Source organism: Lagenorhynchus albirostris, chromosome 20, assembly GCF_949774975.1.
Source record: "Lagenorhynchus albirostris chromosome 20, mLagAlb1.1, whole genome shotgun sequence".
Lineage (NCBI taxonomy): Eukaryota > Metazoa > Chordata > Mammalia > Artiodactyla > Delphinidae > Lagenorhynchus > Lagenorhynchus albirostris.
In genome coordinates this window covers 20,951,077-20,977,674 of record NC_083114.1, presented here as the reverse complement: position 1 = coordinate 20,977,674, position 26,598 = coordinate 20,951,077, and the positions used below count along the sequence as shown (strand labels likewise).

Sequence of the window (26,598 nt, the reverse complement as noted above, 5' to 3'; positions counted from 1 at the left end):
AGCAGGCCTCTGAGGCCAAGGTCTTCCTAGTCTCAAGAGGGGCCAAGAGACGCAATGCGTCATTTGAACAAGTGAGTCAGCGGGCGGTGAGCGAATGAATGACCGCTCGAGGGGATGTATGCCGGCCACCGGGCCCTGTTTGACTGTCCAGCCTCAGCTTACCTGACCCTGGTTACCAGGGAATGCCACTCTGGGCCCTCCTTTTCATCCCCCTCCCTCACTGTGACCTCACCACCTGCCCCATTATGACCCAGTCTGGCTCCCAGTTAAAACTGGAGGGCAGGGGGCCCAGGCAGTCCTGGGACCAACGGCCATGGGTGAGCGAAACTACTACCGAGCCGAGCCGTTCACTGGCCCCATCCCCAGGAAATGCCAGGAGCAAGGATACTCAATTCTTCTGATCCCGGTCAGCTTCATCTTGCTCAACGTGGGGATCAACGTGGTGACTATGGTCAGGGCAGGATCTGTGCAGCGCGGTTGGGGGAGCCCTGGGGTCTTGAAGGGGCTGAGGTGGGAGGGCTGCTGGGGTGTGACCGGACAAGGGTTGGATTTCAGGGCTCACCCTGCTCCCGGCCTCCCCCCTCCCCTTCTTCCCTCAACTCTGGAGGCATCTGAAGAGATTCTTGCGGGCACTTTTCAATCGTATTTTCCACAAAGGTGAGTGGGCGCCGGCGTGGGTTCAGGGGATGTGGGCCTGTCCCCTTTCTTCTATCCCTGCCTTGATTCTCAGCCCCTCAGGAACCCAGGCCCTGACCCATCTCGCCTTTCCCCACAGACAAGCAAGCCAGCTGTGTAGGCAGCCATCGCATGTGCATGCGCTGCTCCGTGGATCCCAAGAACCTGTGCTCAAGAGTTTCTTCCCGCTTCTGCCATCGCCCAAGCTTCCTGCTCGGGCAGGCAAACCACCTTGACTACTGCCTGCAGCGGGGCTCGGCGGGGGCGGAGCCGGCTGCCCCCCACCCCCACCCCCCCCCCCCCCGCCGCGGGCGAGTGAAGGAGAAGGCGGGCGGAGCGGGAGGCAAAAAGCCTACAGCACCCGGTATTCCCAGGCGGTCTCCCATCCAAGTACTAACCAGGCCCGACCCTGCTTAGCTTCCGAGATCAGACGAGATCGGGCGCGTTCAGGGTGGTATGGCCGTAGACGGGGGCGGGGGCCGCGGGCTGCCTCTTGAGGCCCACTTTCGCTGGCGCTGGCGCCTTAACGCCAGCCCGGCGGCCGGCCCGCCCCGGCAGGGCCCCCTCGCCCGCCCAGGCAGGGGGAACGGAGGTCTCGGGTATCGGGCGGCGGCGGAGGGTTTGGCGACCACCTCCCAGCCCAGGGCGGCCGTGACCCAGCAAACCCTTCGGCGCTTGGCGCCCCGCCCAAGATCCCGCACGTCGCTCACAGGCACGTGGCCCCGGAGGCTTCAGGGCCCGGGGCCCGCGGTCCCTTGGGCCTCGGCCCTGCCCGCCCACGCGGCGCTAGGCGCAGCCCGGCCGCAGCCCGGGCCGGCCCTCCTGCCCGACAGCAGCTGGCCCGAAGCCACTGGGAGCCACCATTGAGTCGCCACGGCCCCTCAGCCCCGGCCAGGCCACCCTTGCCCCCACAGCCCCCGCCGAGCTCAGGACCCCGCCCCTGGTGGCCGGCAGGCCCGGGGAAGCGGCCCCTGCCCTCGATCCCGCTCCCGCACCCGGCCGCGGTGACACGCCAGAGGGGCGGGGTGGTGGTGGGGGGGGCTTCTGTCGGAGGGAGCTGTGGAGGGACACACCGGCACACAGGTGGCGGCGCCGGGGCTGGGCGCCGGTGGGGGCGGCCAGGTGCAGGTCGAGGGGCTCGCGGGCCGAAAGGACGGCAACTGGGCCCGCGGCGGAGTCTGAGTCCGGGCCAGCCGCCCCAGGAGCGTCTGGGGTGCGGCTGCCTTCCAGGGCCGCCTTCTGGCCGCCTGGCCGGCCGGGCCGGCGGGGAGCGCCCCCGCCGGCGCGCGCCGTGGTGGGAGGGGCCTGAGGAGGCGGGGCCTGCAGCGGGGCCCGGCGGGGGCGGTGCCGGCGGCCCCCGCCGCGGGCGAGTGAAGGAGAAGGCGGGCGGAGCGGGAGGCAAAAAGCCTACAGCACCCGGTATTCCCAGGCGGTCTCCCATCCAAGTACTAACCAGGCCCGACCCTGCTTAGCTTCCGAGATCAGACGAGATCGGGCGCGTTCAGGGTGGTATGGCCGTAGACGGGGGCGGGGGCCGCGGGCTGCCTCTTGAGGCCCACTTTCGCTGGCGCTGGCGCCTTAACGCCAGCCCGGCGGCCGGCCCGCCCCGGCAGGGCCCCCTCGCCCGCCCAGGCAGGCGGAACGGAGGTCTCGGGTATCGGGCGGCGGCGGAGGGTTTGGCGACCACCTCCCAGCCCAGGGCGGCCGTGACCCAGCAAACCCTTCGGCGCTTGGCGCCCCGCCCAAGATCCCGCACGTCGCTCACAGGCACGTGGCCCCGGAGGCTTCAGGGCCCGGGGCCCGCGGTCCCTTGGGCCTCGGCCCTGCCCGCCCACGCGGCGCTAGGCGCAGCCCGGCCGCAGCCCGGGCCGGCCCTCCTGCCCGACAGCAGCTGGCCCGAAGCCACTGGGAGCCACCATTGAGTCGCCACGGCCCCTCAGCCCCGGCCAGGCCACCCTTGCCCCCACAGCCCCCGCCGAGCTCAGGACCCCGCCCCTGGTGGCCGGCAGGCCCGGGGAAGCGGCCCCTGCCCTCGATCCCGCTCCCGCACCCGGCCGCGGTGACACGCCAGAGGGGCGGGGTGGTGTGGGGGGGGCTTTTGTCGGAGGGAGCTGTGGAGGGACACACCGGCACACAGGTGGCGGCGCCGGGGCTGGGCGCCGGTGGGGGCGGCCAGGTGCAGGTCGAGGGGCTCGCGGGCCGAAAGGACGGCAACTGGGCCCGCGGCGGAGTCTGGGTCTGGAGGGCTCTGAGCCTCCATCCGCTCTGGTGCCTCGGGGCTACCGGCCCGAAGCCTGGTAGCGCGACACCCCACCGGCCCACAGACGTAGCCTCCCCAGCTGTGCTCACAGCGAGTCCAACCGCAGCCTGCACCCCTCCACGGGACACTTGGATTACTCCCGCGATCCCCACGAGGTGCGGCACCCGGCGGCCGAATGGGCTGAGATCCTGCCCTTGCGGCGCCCTGTGGCCACCTCCGCCTCCCTCACGGTACTGGCCGAGGCCTCGGACCAGCGGGCCCCGGCTCCCAGCTCAGCGCTGCTCCTCCGCCCCTCTCACCTCCTGCCCGACGTCCAGGCTACCGAGCACCCTCCACCCCCGCCCACCTTCATGCCACTCAGCCGGAACCCGGGAGGCCATGCCAACTACCAGGTGTATGACAGTCTGGTGCTGAAGCGGCAACCGCAGGAGGGCCAAGCGCGGGCCAACTCGCTGCTACCTTCCACCTCGGCCTCCAGGCCCTCTCTGCACGGGAGCCAGACTGGGAAAATGAACTTACCAGCAGCAAATGGGGGCAGGGGCAGGGGGCGGCAGGGCATGGAGAGAGGAATAAAGAGCGCCAGAGTCCAGGAAACATTGGTGGTCTGTGGCTTGGAAGCGCCACTCCTTCTGCCAGCCTGGGTCCCTGCGCTTGGCTTCCTGCAATAAGAAGCCAGTGTCCCCTTCTTGGCCTGAGGGTCCCTTTGGTTTAGTGGCCACAGTTCCGCCAGCAGGCCCCTCCTGGTCCTATACCATGCACTAAGTACATCTGCAGCTGCAGACTCCAAACCCCTGGTCTCTGGGCACCTCCTCTGTGTCTCAGCTGTCCCTGTCCACAGAGAGCCTCATACAAGAAGTTGCTTCCAAACTGGGAGGTTCCACATCTGGGCAGGTCCAGCTCCAGGCCCAGTGAAGGGCATGAAGAAGGCTGAGGCTCTGGACTCCAGCCAGGCCTTCAGCAGGCCTCTGAGGCCAAGGTCTTCCTAGTCTCAAGAGGGGCCAAGAGACGCAATGTGTCATTTGAACAAGTGAGTCAGCGGGCGGTGAGCGAATGAATGACCGCTCGAGGGGATGTATGCCGGCCACCGGGCCCTGTTTGACTGTCCAGCCTCAGCTTACCTGACCCTGGTTACCAGGGAATGCCACTCTGGGCCCTCCTTTTCATCCCCCTCCCTCACTGTGACCTCACCACCTGCCCCATTATGACCCAGTCTGGCTCCCAGTTAAAACTGGAGGGCAGGGGGCCCAGGCAGTCCTGGGACCAACGGCCATGGGTGAGCGAAACTACTACCGAGCCGAGCCGTTCACTGGCCCCATCCCCAGGAAATGCCAGGAGCAAGGATACTCAATTCTTCTGATCCCGGTCAGCTTCATCTTGCTCAAAGTGGGGATCAACGTGGTGACTATGGTCAGGGCAGGATCTGTGCAGCGCGGTTGGGGGAGCCCTGGGGTCTTGAAGGGGCTGAGGTGGGAGGGCTGCTGGGGTGTGACCGGACAAGGGTTGGATTTCAGGGCTCACCCTGCTCCCGGCCTCCCCCCTCCCCTTCTTCCCTCAACTCTGGAGGCATCTGAAGAGATTCTTGCGGGCACTTTTCAATCGTATTTTCCACAAAGGTGAGTGGGCGCCGGCGTGGGTTCAGGGGATGTGGGCCTGTCCCCTTTCTTCTATCCCTGCCTTGATTCTCAGCCCCTCAGGAACCCAGGCCCTGACCCATCTCGCCTTTCCCCACAGACAAGCAAGCCAGCTGTGTAGGCAGCCATCGCATGTGCATGCGCTGCTCCGTGGATCCCAAGAACCTGTGCTCAAGAGTTTCTTCCCGCTTCTGCCATCGCCCAAGCTTCCTGCTCGGGCAGGCAAACCACCTTGACTACTGCCTGCAGCGGGGCTCGGCGGGGGCGGAGCCGGCTGCCCCCCACCCCCACCCCCCCTCCCCCGCCGCGGGCGAGTGAAGGAGAAGGCGGGCGGAGCGGGAGGCAAAAAGCCTACAGCACCCGGTATTCCCAGGCGGTCTCCCATCCAAGTACTAACCAGGCCCGACCCTGCTTAGCTTCCGAGATCAGACGAGATCGGGCGCGTTCAGGGTGGTATGGCCGTAGACGGGGGCGGGGGCCGCGGGCTGCCTCTTGAGGCCCACTTTCGCTGGCGCTGGCGCCTTAACGCCAGCCCGGCGGCCGGCCCGCCCCGGCAGGGCCCCCTCGCCCGCCCAGGCAGGGGGAACGGAGGTCTCGGGTATCGGGCGGCGGCGGAGGGTTTGGCGACCACCTCCCAGCCCAGGGCGGCCGTGACCCAGCAAACCCTTCGGCGCTTGGCGCCCCGCCCAAGATCCCGCACGTCGCTCACAGGCACGTGGCCCCGGAGGCTTCAGGGCCCGGGGCCCGCGGTCCCTTGGGCCTCGGCCCTGCCCGCCCACGCGGCGCTAGGCGCAGCCCGGCCGCAGCCCGGGCCGGCCCTCCTGCCCGACAGCAGCTGGCCCGAAGCCACTGGGAGCCACCATTGAGTCGCCACGGCCCCTCAGCCCCGGCCAGGCCACCCTTGCCCCCACAGCCCCCGCCGAGCTCAGGACCCCGCCCCTGGTGGCCGGCAGGCCCGGGGAAGCGGCCCCTGCCCTCGATCCCGCTCCCGCACCCGGCCGCGGTGACACGCCAGAGGGGCGGGGTGGTGGGGGGGGGGGGCTTCTGTCGGAGGGAGCTGTGGAGGGACACACCGGCACACAGGTGGCGGCGCCGGGGCTGGGCGCCGGTGGGGGCGGCCAGGTGCAGGTCGAGGGGCTCGCGGGCCGAAAGGACGGCAACTGGGCCCGCGGCGGAGTCTGAGTCCGGGCCAGCCGCCCCAGGAGCGTCTGGGGTGCGGCTGCCTTCCAGGGCCGCCTTCTGGCCGCCTGGCCGGCCGGGCCGGCGGGGAGCGCCCCCGCCGGCGCGCGCCGTGGTGGGAGGGGCCTGAGGAGGCGGGGCCTGCAGCGGGGCCCGGCGGGGGCGGTGCCGGCGGCCCCCGCCGCGGGCGAGTGAAGGAGAAGGCGGGCGGAGCGGGAGGCAAAAAGCCTACAGCACCCGGTATTCCCAGGCGGTCTCCCATCCAAGTACTAACCAGGCCCGACCCTGCTTAGCTTCCGAGATCAGACGAGATCGGGCGCGTTCAGGGTGGTATGGCCGTAGACGGGGGCGGGGGCCGCGGGCTGCCTCTTGAGGCCCACTTTCGCTGGCGCTGGCGCCTTAACGCCAGCCCGGCGGCCGGCCCGCCCCGGCAGGGCCCCCTCGCCCGCCCAGGCAGGGGGAACGGAGGTCTCGGGTATCGGGCGGCGGCGGAGGGTTTGGCGACCACCTCCCAGCCCAGGGCGGCCGTGACCCAGCAAACCCTTCGGCGCTTGGCGCCCCGCCCAAGATCCCGCACGTCGCTCACAGGCACGTGGCCCCGGAGGCTTCAGGGCCCGGGGCCCGCGGTCCCTTGGGCCTCGGCCCTGCCCGCCCACGCGGCGCTAGGCGCAGCCCGGCCGCAGCCCGGGCCGGCCCTCCTGCCCGACAGCAGCTGGCCCGAAGCCACTGGGAGCCACCATTGAGTCGCCACGGCCCCTCAGCCCCGGCCAGGCCACCCTTGCCCCCACAGCCCCCGCCGAGCTCAGGACCCCGCCCCTGGTGGCCGGCAGGCCCGGGGAAGCGGCCCCTGCCCTCGATCCCGCTCCCGCACCCGGCCGCGGTGACACGCCAGAGGGGCGGGGTGGTGGTGGGGGGGGCTTCTGTCGGAGGGAGCTGTGGAGGGACACACCGGCACACAGGTGGCGGCGCCGGGGCTGGGCGCCGGTGGGGGCGGCCAGGTGCAGGTCGAGGGGCTCGCGGGCCGAAAGGACGGCAACTGGGCCCGCGGCGGAGTCTGAGTCCGGGCCAGCCGCCCCAGGAGCGTCTGGGGTGCGGCTGCCTTCCAGGGCCGCCTTCTGGCCGCCTGGCCGGCCGGGCCGGCGGGGAGCGCCCCCGCCGGCGCGCGCCGTGGTGGGAGGGGCCTGAGGAGGCGGGGCCTGCAGCGGGGCCCGGCGGGGGCGGTGCCGGCGGCCCCCGCCGCGGGCGAGTGAAGGAGAAGGCGGGCGGAGCGGGAGGCAAAAAGCCTACAGCACCCGGTATTCCCAGGCGGTCTCCCATCCAAGTACTAACCAGGCCCGACCCTGCTTAGCTTCCGAGATCAGACGAGATCGGGCGCGTTCAGGGTGGTATGGCCGTAGACGGGGGCGGGGGCCGCGGGCTGCCTCTTGAGGCCCACTTTCGCTGGCGCTGGCGCCTTAACGCCAGCCCGGCGGCCGGCCCGCCCCGGCAGGGCCCCCTCGCCCGCCCAGGCAGGCGGAACGGAGGTCTCGGGTATCGGGCGGCGGCGGAGGGTTTGGCGACCACCTCCCAGCCCAGGGCGGCCGTGACCCAGCAAACCCTTCGGCGCTTGGCGCCCCGCCCAAGATCCCGCACGTCGCTCACAGGCACGTGGCCCCGGAGGCTTCAGGGCCCGGGGCCCGCGGTCCCTTGGGCCTCGGCCCTGCCCGCCCACGCGGCGCTAGGCGCAGCCCGGCCGCAGCCCGGGCCGGCCCTCCTGCCCGACAGCAGCTGGCCCGAAGCCACTGGGAGCCACCATTGAGTCGCCACGGCCCCTCAGCCCCGGCCAGGCCACCCTTGCCCCCACAGCCCCCGCCGAGCTCAGGACCCCGCCCCTGGTGGCCGGCAGGCCCGGGGAAGCGGCCCCTGCCCTCGATCCCGCTCCCGCACCCGGCCGCGGTGACACGCCAGAGGGGCGGGGTGGTGTGGGGGGGGGCTTTTGTCGGAGGGAGCTGTGGAGGGACACACCGGCACACAGGTGGCGGCGCCGGGGCTGGGCGCCGGTGGGGGCGGCCAGGTGCAGGTCGAGGGGCTCGCGGGCCGAAAGGACGGCAACTGGGCCCGCGGCGGAGTCTGGGTCTGGAGGGCTCTGAGCCTCCATCCGCTCTGGTGCCTCGGGGCTACCGGCCCGAAGCCTGGTAGCGCGACACCCCACCGGCCCACAGACGTAGCCTCCCCAGCTGTGCTCACAGCGAGTCCAACCGCAGCCTGCACCCCTCCACGGGACACTTGGATTACTCCCGCGATCCCCACGAGGTGCGGCACCCGGCGGCCGAATGGGCTGAGATCCTGCCCTTGCGGCGCCCTGTGGCCACCTCCGCCTCCCTCACGGTACTGGCCGAGGCCTCGGACCAGCGGGCCCCGGCTCCCAGCTCAGCGCTGCTCCTCCGCCCCTCTCACCTCCTGCCCGACGTCCAGGCTACCGAGCACCCTCCACCCCCGCCCACCTTCATGCCACTCAGCCGGAACCCGGGAGGCAATGCCAACTACCAGGTGTATGACAGTCTGGTGCTGAAGCGGCAACCGCAGGAGGGCCAAGCGCGGGCCAACTCGCTGCTACCTTCCACCTCGGCCTCCAGGCCCTCTCTGCACGGGAGCCAGACTGGGAAAATGAACTTACCAGCAGCAAATGGGGACAGGGGCAGGGGGCGGCAGGGCATGGAGAGAGGAATAAAGAGCGCCAGAGTCCAGGAAACATTGGTGGTCTGTGGCTTGGAAGCGCCACTCCTTCTGCCAGCCTGGGTCCCTGCGCTTGGCTTCCTGCAATAAGAAGCCAGTGTCCCCTTCTTGGCCTGAGGGTCCCTTTGGTTTAGTGGCCACAGTTCCGCCAGCAGGCCCCTCCTGGTCCTATACCATGCACTAAGTACATCTGCAGCTGCAGACTCCAAACCCCTGGTCTCTGGGCACCTCCTCTGTGTCTCAGCTGTCCCTGTCCACAGAGAGCCTCATACAAGAAGTTGCTTCCAAACTGGGAGGTTCCACATCTGGGCAGGTCCAGCTCCAGGCCCAGTGAAGGGCATGAAGAAGGCTGAGGCTCTGGACTCCAGCCAGGCCTTCAGCAGGCCTCTGAGGCCAAGGTCTTCCTAGTCTCAAGAGGGGCCAAGAGACGCAATGTGTCATTTGAACAAGTGAGTCAGCGGGCGGTGAGCGAATGAATGACCGCTCGAGGGGATGTATGCCGGCCACCGGGCCCTGTTTGACTGTCCAGCCTCAGCTTACCTGACCCTGGTTACCAGGGAATGCCACTCTGGGCCCTCCTTTTCATCCCCCTCCCTCACTGTGACCTCACCACCTGCCCCATTATGACCCAGTCTGGCTCCCAGTTAAAACTGGAGGGCAGGAGGCCCAGGCAGTCCTGGGACCAACGGCCATGGGTGAGCGAAACTACTACCGAGCCGAGCCGTTCACTGGCCCCATCCCCAGGAAATGCCAGGAGCAAGGATACTCAATTCTTCTGATCCCGGTCAGCTTCATCTTGCTCAACGTGGGGATCAACGTGGTGACTATGGTCAGGGCAGGATCTGTGCAGCGCGGTTGGGGGAGCCCTGGGGTCTTGAAGGGGCTGAGGTGGGAGGGCTGCTGGGGTGTGACCGGACAAGGGTTGGATTTCAGGGCTCACCCTGCTCCCGGCCTCCCCCCTCCCCTTCTTCCCTCAACTCTGGAGGCATCTGAAGAGATTCTTGCGGGCACTTTTCAATCGTATTTTCCACAAAGGTGAGTGGGCGCCGGCGTGGGTTCAGGGGATGTGGGCCTGTCCCCTTTCTTCTATCCCTGCCTTGATTCTCAGCCCCTCAGGAACCCAGGCCCTGACCCATCTCGCCTTTCCCCACAGACAAGCAAGCCAGCTGTGTAGGCAGCCATCGCATGTGCATGCGCTGCTCCGTGGATCCCAAGAACCTGTGCTCAAGAGTTTCTTCCCGCTTCTGCCATCGCCCAAGCTTCCTGCTCGGGCAGGCAAACCACCTTGACTACTGCCTGCAGCGGGGCTCGGCGGGGGCGGAGGCGGCTGCCCCCCCCCCCCCCCCCCCCGCCGCGGGCGAGTGAAGGAGAAGGCGGGCGGAGCGGGAGGCAAAAAGCCTACAGCACCCGGTATTCCCAGGCGGTCTCCCATCCAAGTACTAACCAGGCCCGACCCTGCTTAGCTTCTGAGATCAGACGAGATCGGGCGCGTTCAGGGTGGTATGGCCGTAGACGGGGGCGAGGGCCGCGGGCTGCCTCTTGAGGCCCACTTTCGCTGGCGCTGGCGCCTTAACGCCAGCCCGGCGGCCGGCCCGCCCCGGCAGGGCCCCCTCGCCCGCCCAGGCAGGGGGAACGGAGGTCTCGGGTATCGGGCGGCGGCGGAGGGTTTGGCGACCACCTCCCAGCCCAGGGCGGCCGTGACCCAGCAAACCCTTCGGCGCTTGGCGCCCCGCCCAAGATCCCGCACGTCGCTCACAGGCACGTGGCCCCGGAGGCTTCAGGGCCCGGGGCCCGCGGTCCCTTGGGCCTCGGCCCTGCCCGCCCACGCGGCGCTAGGCGCAGCCCGGCCGCAGCCCGGGCCGGCCCTCCTGCCCGACAGCAGCTGGCCCGAAGCCACTGGGAGCCACCATTGAGTCGCCACGGCCCCTCAGCCCCGGCCAGGCCACCCTTGCCCCCACAGACCCCGCCGAGCTCAGGACCCCGCCCCTGGTGGCCGGCAGGCCCGGGGAAGCGGCCCCTGCCCTCGATCCCGCTCCCGCACCCGGCCGCGGTGACACGCCAGAGGGGCGGGGTGGTGGTGGTGGGGGCTTTTGTCGGAGGGAGCTGTGGAGGGACACACCGGCACACAGGTGGCGGCGCCGGGGCTGGGCGCCGGTGGGGGCGGCCAGGTGCAGGTCGAGGGGCTCGCGGGCCGAAAGGAGGGCAACTGGTTCCGCGGCGGAGTCTGGGTCCTGGCCAGCCACCCCGGGAGCGGGAGCCCCAAGGCCCTAGAGCTGCATTGTCAATTACAGTAGCCACTAGCCAAATGCCTATTAGAATGTAAATTATTAAAAATTAAGGAAAATTAATTGTTTTTAAAATTAAGTTAAAATGTTAAAAATTTCTCTTCCTCAGAGAACAGAATTTCTCTGGCATCCAATTCTGTTCCCTGGTGGTCCAGTTGTTGGGAATTGGCGCTTTCACTACTGTGGCTGGGGTCCAATCCCTGGTCGGGGAACTCAGACCCCGCAAGCTTCATGGCTTGGCCAAAAAAAAAAAAAAAAAAATTCTTTTCCTCAGTGCCACGACCTTCTAAGTGTCAGTAGGCACATGGAGCTAGCGGCTACTGCATTGGACGGCACAGATTTAGAACATTTGCATTATCATGGAAAATGCTATTGGAGAGCAGTGCTTTAGAGTTTAGAGCAATTTTCCTTTCCCTGTCACCCACCCCCAGCATCTTAAAGCTCCCCCACAGACCAGAGAACTTAGCTCTTTTTAGGGTGGCTCAGAAGCCACCCTCTGGGGAGGAGGTAAGATGTGGGGATGGACAGCCAATGCCTGATTTCCCCAGACTGTGAGAAAGAGCCCAGGCTTCAGTTTTCCTCATCTGGTCTCTTGGGTCACGACCAGATGTATGGAAACTTGCCTTCCCCGTTCTGGGCTGTGTTTGGGGCTCTTGGTTACTGAAGGAGAAGACCTCTCTTTGTCAGTGACTAGGAATCCTTGTGTTTTAGGCTCCCCAAATTGAGCCCTGGATTCTGAGGGTCCCCTCCTTCATAGGCCTCTAAATTTTTCGAGGTGTCTCCACTTAATTTTCTTGCCCATGGACTTAGGCCTAGTTCACTGTGGAGACAGACCCCTGGGAAAAAGGAATGTTAGAAATCCTGGTCCAGTATGCATTGGTCTAATCTGTGAGCGTGTCTCTGGTGTCCTATCTTTCTGTCCTATTATTCTGGCTCCTAGTTTCATCCTGGACTTAAGCTGTGTCCATGATAGCACTGGTCGCTGAAAGCCATTTCCTTCCCCTGATAATTTTTCATTGCCCTGCGCTAGCCCAGCTGGAGTTTCCTCTGGACTTGATTTTCAGTCCTGATAACTCTTCTGTATACACACATAAGCTGCGAGATTCCAAAGCGTTTTCCCTGCCACCACTTGTGTGTCTGAGGTGGGCAACACTAATATGTCCCTTCCCTGAGTCAGATGTCCATCCCTGGGTCACTATATGCACACTATCGGTGTGTTCTTGTCTAACGTTACCACCACCGATTCCAAGGAGATACGTCCCAGCTGGAGAGCCCATTTCCAACACCTCTCTGGCTCAGCTCTGACCTTGGACAAGTTATGTGCAACCTTTCTAGGCTTGCAGTCTCATCTTTAAACTGAAGTTATAATTGCATGCAAGAACCCTTCTAGATTTAAATGACCAGGGCTCCTCTACCCCCAAGTGAGATGTAGAGTCCCCTATTTCTCCGCATGCCCTAGTGTATGTCCCTCATTATTGTTTGCTATTCAGATCCATCCTATTAGGCCTCTGTTCTAACCCCAAGGAGTGTTTGTGTGGTTCACCTGGCCTTGTAAAGACACAGAATAGTTTATCATAAAGACACAGAATAGTTTATCATAAAGACACAGAATAGCTTATCTCCATAGAAACTACAACTTCCATCAGGCACTACTTCAACGGAACAGGAAAGGATGTGGGGGCGTGGCACTAACGCCCTGGTAGCTTTGAAGACAAACTACAACTCCCAGGACAGCCGTGAGATCTCTGCAGAGCGAAAGGAGTGACTGAACTCTGACTGGAGGCCGGGCTGGTCCGGAACCATCCCGACAGTCTCCAGAAAGGAGCGTGGTTATAATTTAGGGGCGTGGCCTTGCAGGCAGCAGGAAGAAGTTACCTGTTGAATCTTCCTATCCATTCTCTTCCCAGCCTTTGTAGCTAACCCTAAGAGGGAAGCCGCAAACCACTAGCCTCTTCTGAAAAAGAGGTAAGGGGACGTAGTCAAGGGGCAGCGAAGGAGGCTATTGCATTCCTTAGGAGGGGCCAAACAGCTACTTTCTACCTGCTGAGACAGGTGAACCGTTCCATGGGGGCGGGGACCAGCATATGAGAAAAGGGCAAGGGCGGAGGAGGTATTTATTTGTTCTCTTTCAAGACTAAATTTAGGGCCCTTCGTCTGCAGACCCATTGGCGGACTCTGTCTTGGGAACCCTCTTGGCCTCTGGAAGAGAAAAGAACGGGGGCCAGTTTTCCGCAGCAAAAGGAACGGCCCGTCTGGGCTTCCTCCCGTCTGTGTATTTCCTAGCCCCCAAACGATAGAGCCATATGGATTCCGCGGTCTGGAGGAGTGCTCCCTGGTGGGGCCCACTGCCCCCAGCCCCAGCCCGGCCGCTCACGGACATGGACTTCTGCTCTGGGGCGCAGCTGCAAGAACTAACCCAGCTGATCCAGGAGCTGGGTGTGCAGGCGAGCTGGAGTGAAATTCCCAAGCCAGGACCAGATCTCCTCCAGGGCAAGGACTTTGTTTTCTCTTTGCTAGGTAAGTAACCCTCCCAGCCTTTGGGAACTTGCAGCTCTCAGCTACGCCTCACCCCGCCCCGGCTCTGGATCACGACTTTAGGATCCCTTCTGTTTCCTTAGGTCTCGTTCACCGCCGGGACCCTCGCTTTCCTCCTCAGGCAGAGCTCCTGCTGCTTCGTTGCGGGATTCGCGAGGGCTCCCTGGATCTGGGACCTGCGCCTCTAGGGCCCTACGCTCGGGGACCTCACTACGACGCGGGCTTCACACTCCTGGTGCCCGTGCTTTCGCTAGATGGCACTGGGCAGGAGCTGCAACCGGACGTGGGATCCTGTTACACATGGCTCTTCCTTCCAGATCAGGTACGCGGAACCTCGGTCCGGGAGGCATGGCAGGATTGCCTAGGACCCCCAGTCCCAGGAGGACGTGATTCGATCCACCCAGCCCAAAACAAAGAAACTCCCAAGGATCCGCAAATCTCCGTGGACCAGCCACACGTCACTGAGCCTGAGGCACACGAGTCTTTGGAAAACTCACCTAGTAATGTTTCAGTGCCAGAGTTGCCTCAACAAGACGTAACCGATGTTGACTTTCCCTCACCACTGAAAAAAACGAATGGTGACGTCACCAAAGCAACCGACGTTAGCCCAGTGCCACAGCCGTTGGAGGCTCCGGAGGCATGGCCCACATTGTGCCCCGCCCAGGTGGCTGCCTGGTTCTTTGCTTCGCTGGCTGCGGTCGCTGAGTCCCTGTTTCCGGTTCCGGGTGCCCCGCGCTTGGTCCAGGCAGCCCGCCACGCGGGGGTCACCACTATCCTCCTGGCTACGCCCGGGACCCCGCGCCGCCTCCTGCTTTTCGACTTGATCCCCGTGGTGTCTGTGGCCGGCTGGCCCCAGGGGCCTGGGAGCCACTCGTGGGCCGGCCCGCTGGCCTCGGAGTCGTCTTCCTTCTACCTGGTGCCCGGCGGCGGCGGCACAGAGCGGCCGGAAGCCTCCGGCTCGCAGCTCTGCTTCGCCCGCCAAGAGCTGGCGCTCAAGACGCGCATACCCGTTTCCCTGCTGCACGCGCACGCGGTGGCTCAGGCGCTGCTGCGCCCTCTGGTGGCCGGGACTACGGTCGCGGCGCCCTACCTCCTACGGACGTTGCTCTACTGGGCGTGTGAGCGGCTGCCTGCGCTCTATTTGGCGCGACCCGAGAATGCGGGCGCCTGCTGCCTCGGGCTGCTGGATGAACTGGGCCGGGTGCTCGAGGCCGGGACGCTGCCCCACTATTTTCTGAGTGGCCAAAAGCTCCGTGCGGGGGACGGGGCCGCTTCGCTGCTCGGGGCGTTGGCCCTGCTTCGCAGGGACCCTGCCCGCGCCCTGCGGGCCTCTGTGGAAGAGGCCAAGGCTGCACGCAAGGGGGGAGGCTTAGCCGGCGTGGGAGGCGGGGCCCATTAAAGACGCTGTTCCTACTAACCTGGAATGTGCTTCTGCTGGCCAGCGGGATGTGGAGGGGACTGCTCTCCCCTCACCTGGGAGACAGGCTGAGCGCTTTGGGCCCGAAGAGCCCGTTCTAGAAGGCCTCCTCGCCGGTTCCTCCGCTTCCTCCCACCCTCCTCCCGCCCCATCCCTGGCACAGGTCGTTCCATTCTGGCCAAATCTGTGGCCAGCACCCCGCCCACTCCGGTGCAGCCCCTGGCATCCACCTCCCGCTAGTTCTTATGGTCTTTTCTCTTAGGAGTCAATAGGGATGGGGGTAATATATTTGCTGAAAAAACGTGTAAAGGAGAAAGGTATGGAGACCAGGGACTGACCAATTTGTCTCACACAAAAGCAGAGACATTAAGGAGGCCGGATTTCACCCCAGGCTAGACCTCACCACCACCGCTCTCTCTTCAGTTATTCCCCCCACCTTCCTCATCCAGTTCTGTCCTCCATCCCGGGCAGTAGGGTCCCTTTCTCCATTCTCGGGGCATCCGCCATTCCATCTATCTAAGCCCAACCTCTCCCCCCATCCAGAGTTCCATTCAGTGGAGTCGCCTCCTTGTCCCTCCTCCTCTGAACCCCGAGACATGAGAGACATGCGGCCTTGCCTCGGCTCCGCCTGTCTCTAAGACTGTCGCCACTCCCTGCCTCCAAGGAACCCCGGGGTTCCGCCCGCCTAGCTTTACCTCTTGCTCTTTGCCGGCGTCTCCGCCCCCTGCCCCACCCCCGGGCCGGCTCTCGGAGGAGGGCTAGCTGCTGTCGCCGCCGCCGCCTCAGCTTCCCACAGCCGCTACCGCTGCCGCCGCTCCGCTTGGTCCAGCCGCCAGGCCCAGAGCTCAATTCGCCAGACCAGGGCGCTCTGCGGAGACACCCTCACTCCTTCCTGGGGTCCGGGACGCCTAGCCGGGCGTGGGGTGGAAGCTCCGCTTGCGGGGTACAGGGAGGGAGGAGCCTGGAACCGGTGCCAGCGCCAGCCGTCCCCGGATCGACAAGAGAGGACAGGTTGAGAGGCGTCGGGGAAGGAAGGGGGGGCGCTATAGGCAGTCCCGGGGAGGAAGGAAGCCCTGTCGCAGAAAGCTCTGATGCGCTCTGACTTATAGCGGGTCTGTTCACATTTGGGTACCCGTGACAACGTGGGTGCCCTCCTCTCTCGGGGTCTGGTTGGATTGGAGGGCGTGGGATCTAAACAGCACCAGCTGTCTCCGAGGAAATTAGGGGCTGCCAGAAAAAAACAAAAGAGCCAAAAACCTATGCTCCTTATTCCGAGGTGACACAGGACCCTCCAGACAACCACCTGGTGTAACCACTAGGAAGGGCGGATTTGGAGGTTACTTCAAAAGGAGTGGATGGTAACAAGGTGAGGAAAGGGGCTCAGCTGCTGGAACGCTGTGCCACTAGAAACGGCGGTGACTTGGTAAAAAGCGGTATCGTCCAGAGACAGGGTCTGGGAACCTCTTCTTGCTGATTGGCGACAGTCTGGATATTCCAAGGCATACATTGTTTTGGGATTTCAGTGAAAAAAAGTGGGGGATCCTTCACTTAGTGGGTGGCAAAGGAAAAGACACCAAGGTTGGGTTCTCCCTAGACACTGGCAGCACCCCAGCAGGGGTGGGGTGAGCTAATATCCCCAAAGCTAAGGACCCACACCCTTAAAATGACAAGAGTGGCTTTGGCAGGAGTGCAGGGCCCGGAAATAGGGTGGAAAGGTGCCTGGGGATATTGGAACCACATCCTGGAAAATTTGAGGGTCTTGGCTTTGGGATAGTGTTAGTGGGGGACAGGGACACTGGAGATCAGAGAAGGGGGAGTTTTCTGTGGGGGGCAAAGGTCGAGGGTGGGGTCAACTGAGAGGTACATAGGCTGCTGGGTCTGGCGAAGCTAGCACGAGGCCCAAGGGTGGGAGCTGGTGCCTGGGGTGGGGGTCGTCTAGGGCTTATCCTCAGATCCCGTGGGTGAGGCGGCGAGTCGGACTGGAGAGTCAAGAGCATGTCCTGGTGAGCTAGCGGGCTTCTCCGGGGTGGCCCAGCGCGCTCCGGGAGCCTGTCGGTTTGGGGGTGTCTCCTCCCGGGGCGCCATGGCGGCACTGGTCAGCAGCCTGATCCGGCAGAAGCGGGAGGTCCACGAGCCCGGGGACAGCTGGCCCATGTCGGCGCAGCGGCGCGTGTGTCCCCGCAGCACCAAGTCCCTTTGCCAGAAGCAGCTCCTCATCCTGCTGTCCAAGGTGCGACTGTGCACCCCCCCACACACACACACAAACAGTGAGCTCCCCTTAGTGAAGGCCCACATTGACCTGTCTTATCTTCTTCTGTGGGCAGGGGTCCTGAAAAACTGGGGCAGATGTCACCAGGTCCACCGTCGTGGCAGGTCAGGCAGTTTTTGTGTGGGTCCCTGATGGGCCCAACTTCTGCCCGGCTGCCTGGCAGAAGGCTGGGGTTGTTCCTAGGGTCCATGAAGGTGGATCCACATAGAAGGTACCAGAAGAATCTGAGGCTGAAATTACATATTACCTAATGATAGCAGGCTGCCCCCGACCCCCAACCCTTCCTGACTCTGGGTCTCAGTCTTCTCCATAAGATGAGCAAAAATGCATGCATTTTTATGCCACATACTTATCACAGCTTGTAATCAATCACAAGCTTAGTGTCTGTCTTCCCCTCTAGAATGGAAGCTCCACGAGGACAGGCTACGTCCGTCTTGCTCACCATTGTGAGCAGTGGCTGTGGTACCAGAAATATTCATCATATTGTGAAAGGGAGGGAGAGGGAAGAGAGGGAGGGAGGAAGGGGAAACTGAGTGGGCAGAGGGAGATTGGATTCCTATTATCTAAGGGCTCTGGGTTACGGGAGCAGGGCTAGAGAGAAGAACCGGAACACTGTGCCCAGTCTGCAGAGGAAGCTGGGAGAGTGGACTGAAATCGCTGACCCACATCACTGGAGCAGTGGGTCCTCAGCTCAGAAAAGCAAACTTGTGTCTGTCCTCTGGACTTACTCTTTACAAGCCCCGTGCCCCTTCCTTGTGCGGAGGTGGGCAGAGGTAGGAGACCTCCCTGCTTTCGTCCTCCTCCTCCTGGACCCCCACCCCCACCCCAGGCCAGTCTCAGGAGGTGGTTTCTTTCCCCCTTTCTCCCACACAGAGGCTGGCTCGCCTCTCAGTGGGATGGTGAATAAGCCCTTGGGTGACGCTAGTTGCCATCAGGCATTAGGGGCCTAATGAGAATCATCTTCCTTGACGACTCCAGCACCTTCCATCTCCAGGGCCGCCAAAAGCCCGGCCAGCCCTCCCCACACTGCACCTCCGAGCTCCAGACAGACGTGGGCTATGGGGAGGGACGAGAGCCGCTCTCCGCAAGCCCCCGTGCCAAGCTGAGGCGGCAAGAGCCAGCAGCCGGGGAGGAGGGAGGCTTCCGGGATGGCTCCAAGCCCATTTTCCAAAAAGAAAATGTCACTTTTCTAGATGAAAAGGAAACTCAGTATCGAGAGTTCTAGCACTGAGACAGGTAGAAGAGACGAAGCGCCCCAGCTGGCCTTGCTCTGACCTACCTCTTCCCACACTCTGTCTGGTTGAGTGAAGAGATATGGGGGGCGGGGGGGGGCGGTGACCCTGAAGATCCACACACACACCCCCGGCATACGAGCTATGTCCATAGGATTGAAGACCCTCTTCCTCCAGAGTAGAGTGGGATTGAGAGCCGGTCCTTGGGGGTTGGGGCGTGATACCCAACGATGCTATAAAATCATTTCTATTGATCCAATGCCTGGCTGACAGTGGACGGTTGACTCGTCTGGTCTGATCTGGGTTGCGCTCGAATGGAACGGGCCTGACGGTGGGAAAGAACGCCACCCCCCCACCCCTGCCCCTCGGCAGGTGCCTGGGTGAGTGTGCAAGAGGACGGTTCCCCACCCCCACCCCCATGTCCCTTTAAAGGCTGGCAAAACAACTTGTAGGAAGGCATGTCCCTTCCTCTTCGTGTCCCTCCACCCCCAGCAGCGGACAGATTTTCCAGGAGCTGCGTGCGTCCCGGACCCATCCCCAAACGGAGCTGAGCCGGCGAGGTCCGGCGCGGCCCGAGAGGGGCTGGGCGCGACAGCTCGGCTGATTACCACCCAGGGCTCCGAAGAGCCCCACGCACACTCTGGGGTGGGGATAGGGTACCCTCTATGCGCGCCTCTGTCCGAGAGGCTGTAAAACACCTCTGGCCACCAGCGAGGAGAGAGCATCCTTTGAAAAGGGACAACAGTGGCTGCGGTGGCGTCTTCCGGGGTGGGGGAGGGAATGTGGCCGCCGCAGCCGGCCGGCCCCACTGGGGCCCCAGCGCTAGCCTGCTCTGGGGAGGAAAAATAAAACATGAAACAGGGGTTAGCGGAATCGTGAGGTCGGCCCTTGCCCAAGTCTCATTAAGGAGACGCGCGCGCTCCCAGGCTGGGGATGCGTAATGGACACGTGGACAGGGGAGGGGAAGCTGGGGCGCGAGGCAGGAGTTGGGGGGCGTCTCCGTGGCGCGCGAATCGTGGGCCGCGCGCTCCGGGGCCACGTGACCACGGGGACTCGGGGAGGGGCGGGGAAGGGAGCGAGCCCGCCAGGCTCCGCGCCCGCTACTGCCGGGGTGGGCGCTGAATCCCGGACGAGGAAGGAGGGCGGGCGAGCGAGTGTGTGTGTGTTTCTCTCCGCCGTCATTTACGGCGGAGCAGCCGGCGTGATAGTCGAGGAGGCAGCGGCGGTGGCGGCTCCGTGCAACTGTGGCTCCCCACACCTCCTCTTCCTTTTTGCTCCTTGATTCTTCTTCTCCCCTCACACTCGTCCATGGGGAGCCGGCTGCACTGCTGGCACCTCCTCTGCACTCGGCCCCGTAGGCACCAGCTTCCGCCTCCCTGACCGCGGGCTGCGCGGGCGCGCGGTGCCCCGGCCCCCGGCGTGGAGCCGGGGACTTGCTGCCTGCAGCCCAGGCAGGCGCGGTGCTCCGCTCACCCAAACTGACTCCGAGAGAGAGCGAGCCAGAGAGCGAGCAGATGCCCGGCTGCACCGAGACATCGGGCATCCGGGGGCAGGGCGGGGGCGGCGGGGAAGAAGAGACATCGGAGACTCTGAACCCCGGAAAAGTTCAAGGTTTGTGCAGATTCCCCCGGGGAAGGCGGAGCAGCGTGGCCCTCTGCTGAGACAGAGCGACACAGCATGTGGAACCTTAGTTCCCCGACCAGGCTTCGAACCCGCAGCCCCTGCTGTGAAAGCACAGTCTTAACCACTGGACTACCAGGGAAGTCCCTCAGAATACAGAATTCTTATCTACTGCTTATGTGTGGTTATTCAAGCAGGGCCGTCGCTATTAAACATATTCCTGGGACTTCCCTGCTGGCGCAGTGAAAAACAATCCGCCTGCCAACGCAGGGGACACAGGTTCAATCCCTGGTCCAGGAAGATTCCACATGCTGAGGAGCAACTACTGTGCTCTAGAGCCTACAAGCCACAACTACTGAGTCTGCATGCCGCAACTACTGAAGCCCGTGCGCCTAGAGCCCACGCTCCACAACAAAGAGAAGCCACCGCAAGGAGAAACCTGTGCATTACAACGAAGAGTAGCCCCCGCTCACCACAACTAGAGAAAGCCCTCGCGCAGCAACGAAGACCCAACGCAGCCAAAATAAATAAATAAAAATTAAAAAACAAACATATCCTAAAAGAGAGTCCCAGAAGCCAGTAGTTGAGTTCTGGTTATAGAAAGACAAAAGATACTGTCTAGCAGAATCTTGATTATCCAGACAAAAAGGGTAAAGAGGGTTCTTACTAAGGCCAACCTAGTGAAAAAGGAACATCTAGTATATAAGATACCCTATTTCTCAGATGAGATTAAAAGAAACATTTATAGTCCTGATGTGACATGAAAAATATATCAAATTTGAAGCAGCAATCAGAAAAAAACAATTTTTTCTTTGGTGGTAAAATATTTTCCTCTTTCATAACCAAGATCTTTCATAACCATTACCTACATACTGCTAATGGAATATTTCAGATTCTGTCCTGTCTACAGGGGTTATTTTCAGCATTGGATCTATCTGTGACCTGGGAATCTCTTATAGTTCTCCTAAGATCCACCACCTCAAGGACTCAACGTCTATTCAAGCAGCATGTGGTTCCATAAAAGCAATCAGAGTGCACTGTCCTCAACTGTGGATCCCGGAAGACCAAAGGAGGCTTTAATACTGAGGTTGTTTGGCTTGCACAACAGTCAAGAAAAGTCAGTAAATGCCAAGCTGGTTTGCTTCCTTTGATGGAAGCTGCTGAAAAGGTCTTCCGTTTGGAAGCATTTACCAGTTTTGCTGGTACAATAGCTACAGCTGTGGGCTTTCTGAGTGTGAACAGGCATATGGAAGACATGAAATATTAGGGACAGGCACCATCTGCAACTGATTGTCTCACAGGCTGGGACTGCAATATAGGAGTAGCAAGGGACACACTTTTCTCAGGGCCATACACTGGCAAAAAAAACCCAAAAAACAAAAAACTTTTGGGGACTTCCCTGATGGTCCAGTGGTTAAGAATCCGTCTTCCAATGCAGGGGATGCGGGTTTGATCCGTGGTCAGGGAACTAAGATCCCACATGCTGTGGGGCAACTAAGCCCGCACTCTAGCGCCCGGGTGCCGCAACTAAGACCCGATGCAGCCAAAGAAAACAAACAAAAAAACCCTTTTGGCTGACAAAGATCTTAAAGATATGAATAAATGGGATTGTTAAGACTGTGTCCTTTGCAGCTAGCATCCTCAGCACTTCCTGCCCTAATCATTCAAAGGTTAAATGAACACAGTTGATGAATACTTGTTTTAGAAGTATTTATAAGTATTTAGTATTTAGATGAATGCCTTGTTTTAGAAGAGACATTTAAAGAAAAAACCAAGACATTATGGCTTTTCCCTAATTAATATCCATCCTCTTATTAAACTACACTTATGTGGGGTATAAAGGGGATACAGAGATAGATAATAAAAACCATATACACTAAAGGACCAATTCTTTATCTATAGGTTAACCTCTAACCATAAAGTAGTATAGAAGGAAAGAAGAATTTTTATGAAGGGGCCATCAGGCTTTCAGGTAAAGATAGTAGACTTAAAATCACATTTAAATTTTCTTTCTCCTGGAAGAAATTCTGCCATAATTAAAGGGAAAAAATTTAAAGGTATAAATTCATAAAGATGGGGAAGAGAAAATAAAACAGCAACAAAATCTCAGTAACTGTGAAACAAATGGTGTTAGCAAAAATACCACAGAATTCTCAAAGGCTTAGGACTGGTAGCGCCTCTGGAACTGTATGGAGGGGAAATGGGGGGAGGGGATGTTAAAAGAAAGAGGATCAAGAAACTGTTACAGCCCTAGATCCCCCCACCATTCTAAGCTACCTCAGCCCCTCAATAAAACTGAAAGATTGATTCTTTCAGAGAAAATTAGATGGCACTTTGGGACTTCCCTGGTGGTGCAGTGGTTAAGAATCCGCCTGCCAACACAGGGGACACAGGTTTGAGCCCTGGTCTGGGAAGATCCCACATGCCACGGAGCAACTAAGCCCGTGCGCCACAACTACTGAGCCCACGTGCCACAACTACTGAAGCCTGTGCACCTAGAGCCTGTGCTCCACAAGAGAAGCCACCGCAATGAGAAGCCAGTGCACCCCAACAAAGAGTAGCCCCCGCTCGCCACAACTAGAGAAAGCCTGTGCGCAGCAACAAAGACCCAATGCAGCCAAAAATAAATAAATATATAAAAAATAAAATAAATAAAATAGTAAGATAGATGGCACTTTGAAGGGGATGCCAGGCATGGCTGAGGGGTGGTGAAGGAAGTGAATTTATGCATATACTGAATGCTGAGACTCTCCAGCCCTCTTTCCCAATTTAGCTCCCAGGAGGCTGCTAGAAACTCTTTATATTCTAAACAGGAGAGGCAAGGATAATTTTTTGAAAAATTAAGCCAGCCCCTAAAGAAAGACATGAAAGTACTGACATAGAGGATTCCAGCTACCCTCGGTGATGGGTAACTGGAGCTCCTAACCTGGCCCTCATGGTTTAGAGGACCATACTCTGATCTTCCTCTGGCCTCCTCTGAACCCCTGTATAGAAGAATCCACACGGCCAAAGAGACATGCCCAGGTAGAACACATAGAATTTCCTGGCTTAAAAGCCCTAACACTGTTTCCAGGGCCTTCTTGAAATACTTCTACTGGTCACTTTTCCTGAGGGTCAGTAAGCATATCCTTAGGCCCAAGGGATGGCCAAAGGGTGGAAGTTGAATAAAGGAAGAGTAGGCTGTGAAACAGGGTTCTTCAGTTGCACTCCTGAGTGAACAGATGGGGAATTCTAACAAAGAACCAAATGGAAGTCCTAGAACTGAAAAGTACAGTATCTGTTGCTGTTTGTATTTTTTTTTTTTTTTTTTTTTGGCCGTGCCATGCGGCCTGTGGGATCTTAGTTCCCAGACCAGGGCCTGAACCTGTGCCCCCTGCAGTGGAAGTGCAGAGTCTTAACCACTGGACTGCCAGGGAAGTCCCGAAAAGTACAATATCTGAAATGAAAGTTATACTGAATGGATGTAACAGAACACTGTAGCCTATAAAAGGAGAGTCTGTATACTTGAAGACAGATCAACAGGAATCACCCCATCTGAAGAACAGAAAGGAAGAAAACAATAACAACTAAAAACCACCCTTAGTGATCTCAGGGACAATATCGAGTGCTTACACGTATGTGTAAGTGGAGGTCTGAAAGGAGGGAATAGAGATGCTGAGGCAGAAAAAAATTTAAAGAAATAATGGAAAAAAAATTTCCCAAATTTGGCAGAAACTATCAATTTACAGATCCAAGCTCAGTGAACCCGAAGCCAGATAAATACAATGAAAACACCTAGGTCCATAACAGTCAAGCTGCTGAAAACCAAACATAAAAGAAAAAGAGAGGGTGGCCATAGATCAGCACTGTCCAACAGAACTTTCTGTAATGATGGAAACGTTCTACTTCTGCACTGCCCAATCTAGTAACCACCAGCCATGCGAACATTTGAAATGTGGCTGATGCAACTGAGGAAATGAATTTTTTATTTTATTTTAATTAATTTCAATTTATATAGCCATAAGTGGCTAGTGGCTATCATACTGAACAGTGTAGCTCAGAAACCTTATGAGACATCAACCCATCATAATATGTGCACTTTACTGATTCAAACAAACAGTAATAATAAAAACAAACAAAAAAGTTTAAGATATGGAGATAATTGAAAACTTGAGAACTGACTGGATATTTGATGTTAACAAATTCTTGTTAATTTTTTAATGTGCACAGTTATTGTGGTTATGTTTTTAATAAGACACCATCTGTTTTAAACATATATATTGAAATATTTACATATGAAATAAATGTCTAAGATTCACGTCAAAACAATATGCTGTGGACAGGGGTATAGATGAAACAATATTAACTATGGGTTGATAATTATTGAAGCCAAATGATGGGCACACAGGGACTCATTACACTACTTTGCTTACTTTTGTAGAGTTAAAAATTTTTCATAAAATGTTTTTAGAAAGTAGAGCAAAAGGAGAAAGAGATGGAAAATAGGACCAAAAAAAGGGAGATCGGTCCAGGAGGGTCAACATTCAAATAGCAAGACTTCCAATAAGAGAGACAGAGAAAATGGAGGGAAATGTATAAAAAAGAAAAACTCCCAGAACTGAAGGATACAAGTTTCTACATTGAAAGAGCCCAAAAAGTACCTAGTAAAATGGGTGAAAGAGACACACACACCAAGGCACATCACTGTGAAACTTCAGAACATGGAGGATAAAGAAAGGATTGTACAAGCTTTCACTGAGAAAGAACATGGCACAGAAAAGGATCAACAATCAGAATGGCTTCAGACTAGGAAGCAAATTATTTTCCTAACCGAGAATGATATACAGAAACCATCAGACAAGTGTGAAGATAAAAAAGACATTTTAAAACATGTGAAGTCTCAAAAACTTTATTCTCTACATACTTATTCTTAGGAAGCTACTAGAGGATGTTTTTCATCAAAATGAAGGAGTAAACCAAGGGAAGAAAAATACAATAGGAGACCCAACATACCAGACAGGCGAACGGAATGAATCCCCAGGGCTATTATGAAGGGAGATCCCAGGATGACAGTTCCAGGTGTTGAAGGAAGTCAGTTCAGACTGACACAGTCAAAAGACTCCAAAAGGAGACTATAAGAAAGTGAAACCGATTAAGACTATCTTGAAGGGTCTGATCTCACTGCAATTTGGGAATGAATTACAGTTAACACAAAAAATTAAACAAACAGGAGCGGCCAAGCAGTGCCAGGCCAGGTGGGTACGTCTGTCGGTCCTGCCATGCCCACACCAGAGACCAGCCCTGGAGGCGGCCCGGGCCCGTCCTGTGGCTGGCACCATGAAGCAGGAGTTGGCAGCCCAGAACACCCCACCCCCAGGACGACGGCGGCCCCCAAGCGCTGTGGATTTCCGGGTGCGGCTCCCTGGTGTGGAGGCCTGACTTCGCCTACAGCGACAGCCGTGTGGGCTTCGTGCACCGCTACAGCGGCCGCCTCTGACAGGGAGACACCTTCCATCAGGGCAGTGACAAGATGCCTGGTCGTGTGGTGACCCTCCCTGAAGATCGTGAGGGCTGCACTTGGGGTGTGGCATACCAGGTGCAAGGTGAGCAGGTCAATGAGGCCCTGAAGTACTTGAACGTGTGGGAGGCAGTGCTTGGTAGCTATGATACCAAGGAGGTCACCTTCTGCCCTCAAGATGCCCCTGACCAACCACTCAAGGCACTGGCCTACGTGGCCACCCCGCAGAACCCTGGTTACCTGGGCCCTGCGCCTGAGGAGGCCATTGCTACGCAGATCCTGGCCTGCTGAGGCTTCTCTGGCCACAGTCTTGAGTACTTGCTGCGCCTGGCAGACTTCAGGCAGCTCTGTGGGCCCCAGGCACAGGACGAGCACCTGGCAGCCATCGTGGATGCTGTAGGCACCATGCTGCCCTGCTTCTGCCCCACTGAGCAGGCTTTGGCACTGGTCTGAGGGGCTGAGCCCCTATGTGGACACAGGGGCCAGGTCCCTACTCCAGTGCACACAGACAGACTTGATATAGCTGGAGCCCACTAAGAACACTTGGTGGGCCGACTGGGGCCTCTCTCAAGCCCCTGCCTGTCTGCCAGCCCCCAGATCTCCTACCTGACACTGACTTACTACTTGAAACTCTATTTATTGCACCATGTTGGTGTGGTGGGCAGGGTGGGGGGCCTGCCCTAGATATAGGCGCCCTGCTGAGCAGTGCCCCACCCCAGGCGCCTGTTGCCTGATCAGAATCCCCCCAGTGCTGCTGCTATCCCCATACTACCCAGGCCTCCACCTCCCCAGGGAGCCTCCAAGAGCCTTGACCCTCTGCCCCTGACTCCAGATCAACCATTCCCTAGCCCCAGAAATAACACCCGTCAAAGGTCCCAGCCTGCTGGTGAGGGTAGGAGGGAGTCAGGAGAGGGGGCCCTACAAGAACTGAGGCCCCTGCCAGCCGTGCTCTTCCCCCAGGTCCCCAGGGCAGAGCTGGATCTGGAGGCCAGACACAGCTGCTGAGGCTGGGCCTAGGCCTCTTACCCATTTGGCTTTGTTTCCCTGTCCTTCTGTCTGTCTGTCTGGGCTACTCCTGTCTGTTTGTTGGTCTATTCCTCGGAAGCTCATCACTATAGGTCCTGGCACCTTCCCAGTCTGTCCCATACTATAATCCATAAGCTGATCTCATTAAAAAAAAAAAAATTAAACAAAAAGACAGGTATTAATGTGTAAATATCTAATTACTTATAAAAATTTTATGGAGAAAAAAATAATCACACTATATAGCTCAGCTATGAGGA

The 26,598-nt window shown here is 59.5% G+C and overlaps 2 protein-coding genes, 6 non-coding genes and 1 pseudogene across 9 annotated transcripts in view; 2 read left to right on the top strand and 7 right to left on the bottom strand.

The window, feature by feature from the left end:
• Window positions 1-1,024: 1,024 nt before the first annotated feature.
• Window positions 1,025-1,143, bottom strand: LOC132512096 (5S ribosomal RNA). Its single transcript, XR_009537834.1, has one exon. It is a non-coding gene; the product is annotated as a 5S ribosomal RNA (ribosomal RNA).
• Window positions 1,144-2,079: 936 nt separating this feature from the next.
• On the bottom strand, window positions 2,080-2,198 carry LOC132512473 (5S ribosomal RNA). Its single transcript, XR_009538200.1, has one exon. It is a non-coding gene; the product is annotated as a 5S ribosomal RNA (ribosomal RNA).
• Window positions 2,199-4,914: 2,716 nt separating this feature from the next.
• LOC132512430 (5S ribosomal RNA) lies at window positions 4,915-5,033 on the bottom strand. The gene has a single exon (XR_009538159.1). It is a non-coding gene; the product is annotated as a 5S ribosomal RNA (ribosomal RNA).
• Window positions 5,034-5,970: 937 nt separating this feature from the next.
• Window positions 5,971-6,089, bottom strand: LOC132512319 (5S ribosomal RNA). Its single transcript, XR_009538053.1, has one exon. It is a non-coding gene; the product is annotated as a 5S ribosomal RNA (ribosomal RNA).
• A 936-nt stretch (window positions 6,090-7,025) lies between these two features.
• LOC132512206 (5S ribosomal RNA) lies at window positions 7,026-7,144 on the bottom strand. The gene has a single exon (XR_009537940.1). It is a non-coding gene; the product is annotated as a 5S ribosomal RNA (ribosomal RNA).
• Window positions 7,145-9,855: 2,711 nt separating this feature from the next.
• Window positions 9,856-9,974, bottom strand: LOC132512365 (5S ribosomal RNA). Its single transcript, XR_009538101.1, has one exon. It is a non-coding gene; the product is annotated as a 5S ribosomal RNA (ribosomal RNA).
• A 599-nt stretch (window positions 9,975-10,573) lies between these two features.
• Window positions 10,574-14,680, top strand: LOC132511547 (transmembrane protein 102-like). Of its 2 annotated transcripts, XM_060134775.1 has the most exons (3): window positions 10,574-12,710; window positions 12,879-13,262; window positions 13,364-14,680. In XM_060134775.1, exons 2-3 carry the CDS (start codon window positions 13,049-13,051, stop codon window positions 14,677-14,679), a joined length of 1,530 nt encoding a protein of 509 aa, XP_059990758.1. In that variant the 5' UTR covers window positions 10,574-12,710; window positions 12,879-13,048; the 3' UTR covers window position 14,680. The 2 variants fall into 2 exon arrangements, with proteins under 2 accessions (XP_059990758.1, XP_059990757.1); XM_060134774.1 differs by having other exon boundaries at window positions 10,574-13,262.
• Window positions 14,681-24,690: 10,010 nt separating this feature from the next.
• LOC132510711 (AP-2 complex subunit beta-like) overlaps window positions 24,691-26,598 on the bottom strand; it is a 79,545-nt gene continuing 77,637 nt past the window's right edge. Inside the window, 1 exon segment of the mRNA XM_060132947.1 lies at window positions 24,691-24,929. Coding sequence (XP_059988930.1) covers window positions 24,895-24,929 — 35 coding nt within the window. The 3' untranslated portion in view covers window positions 24,691-24,894.
• LOC132511421 (glutathione-specific gamma-glutamylcyclotransferase 1-like) lies at window positions 24,992-25,920 on the top strand (annotated as a pseudogene).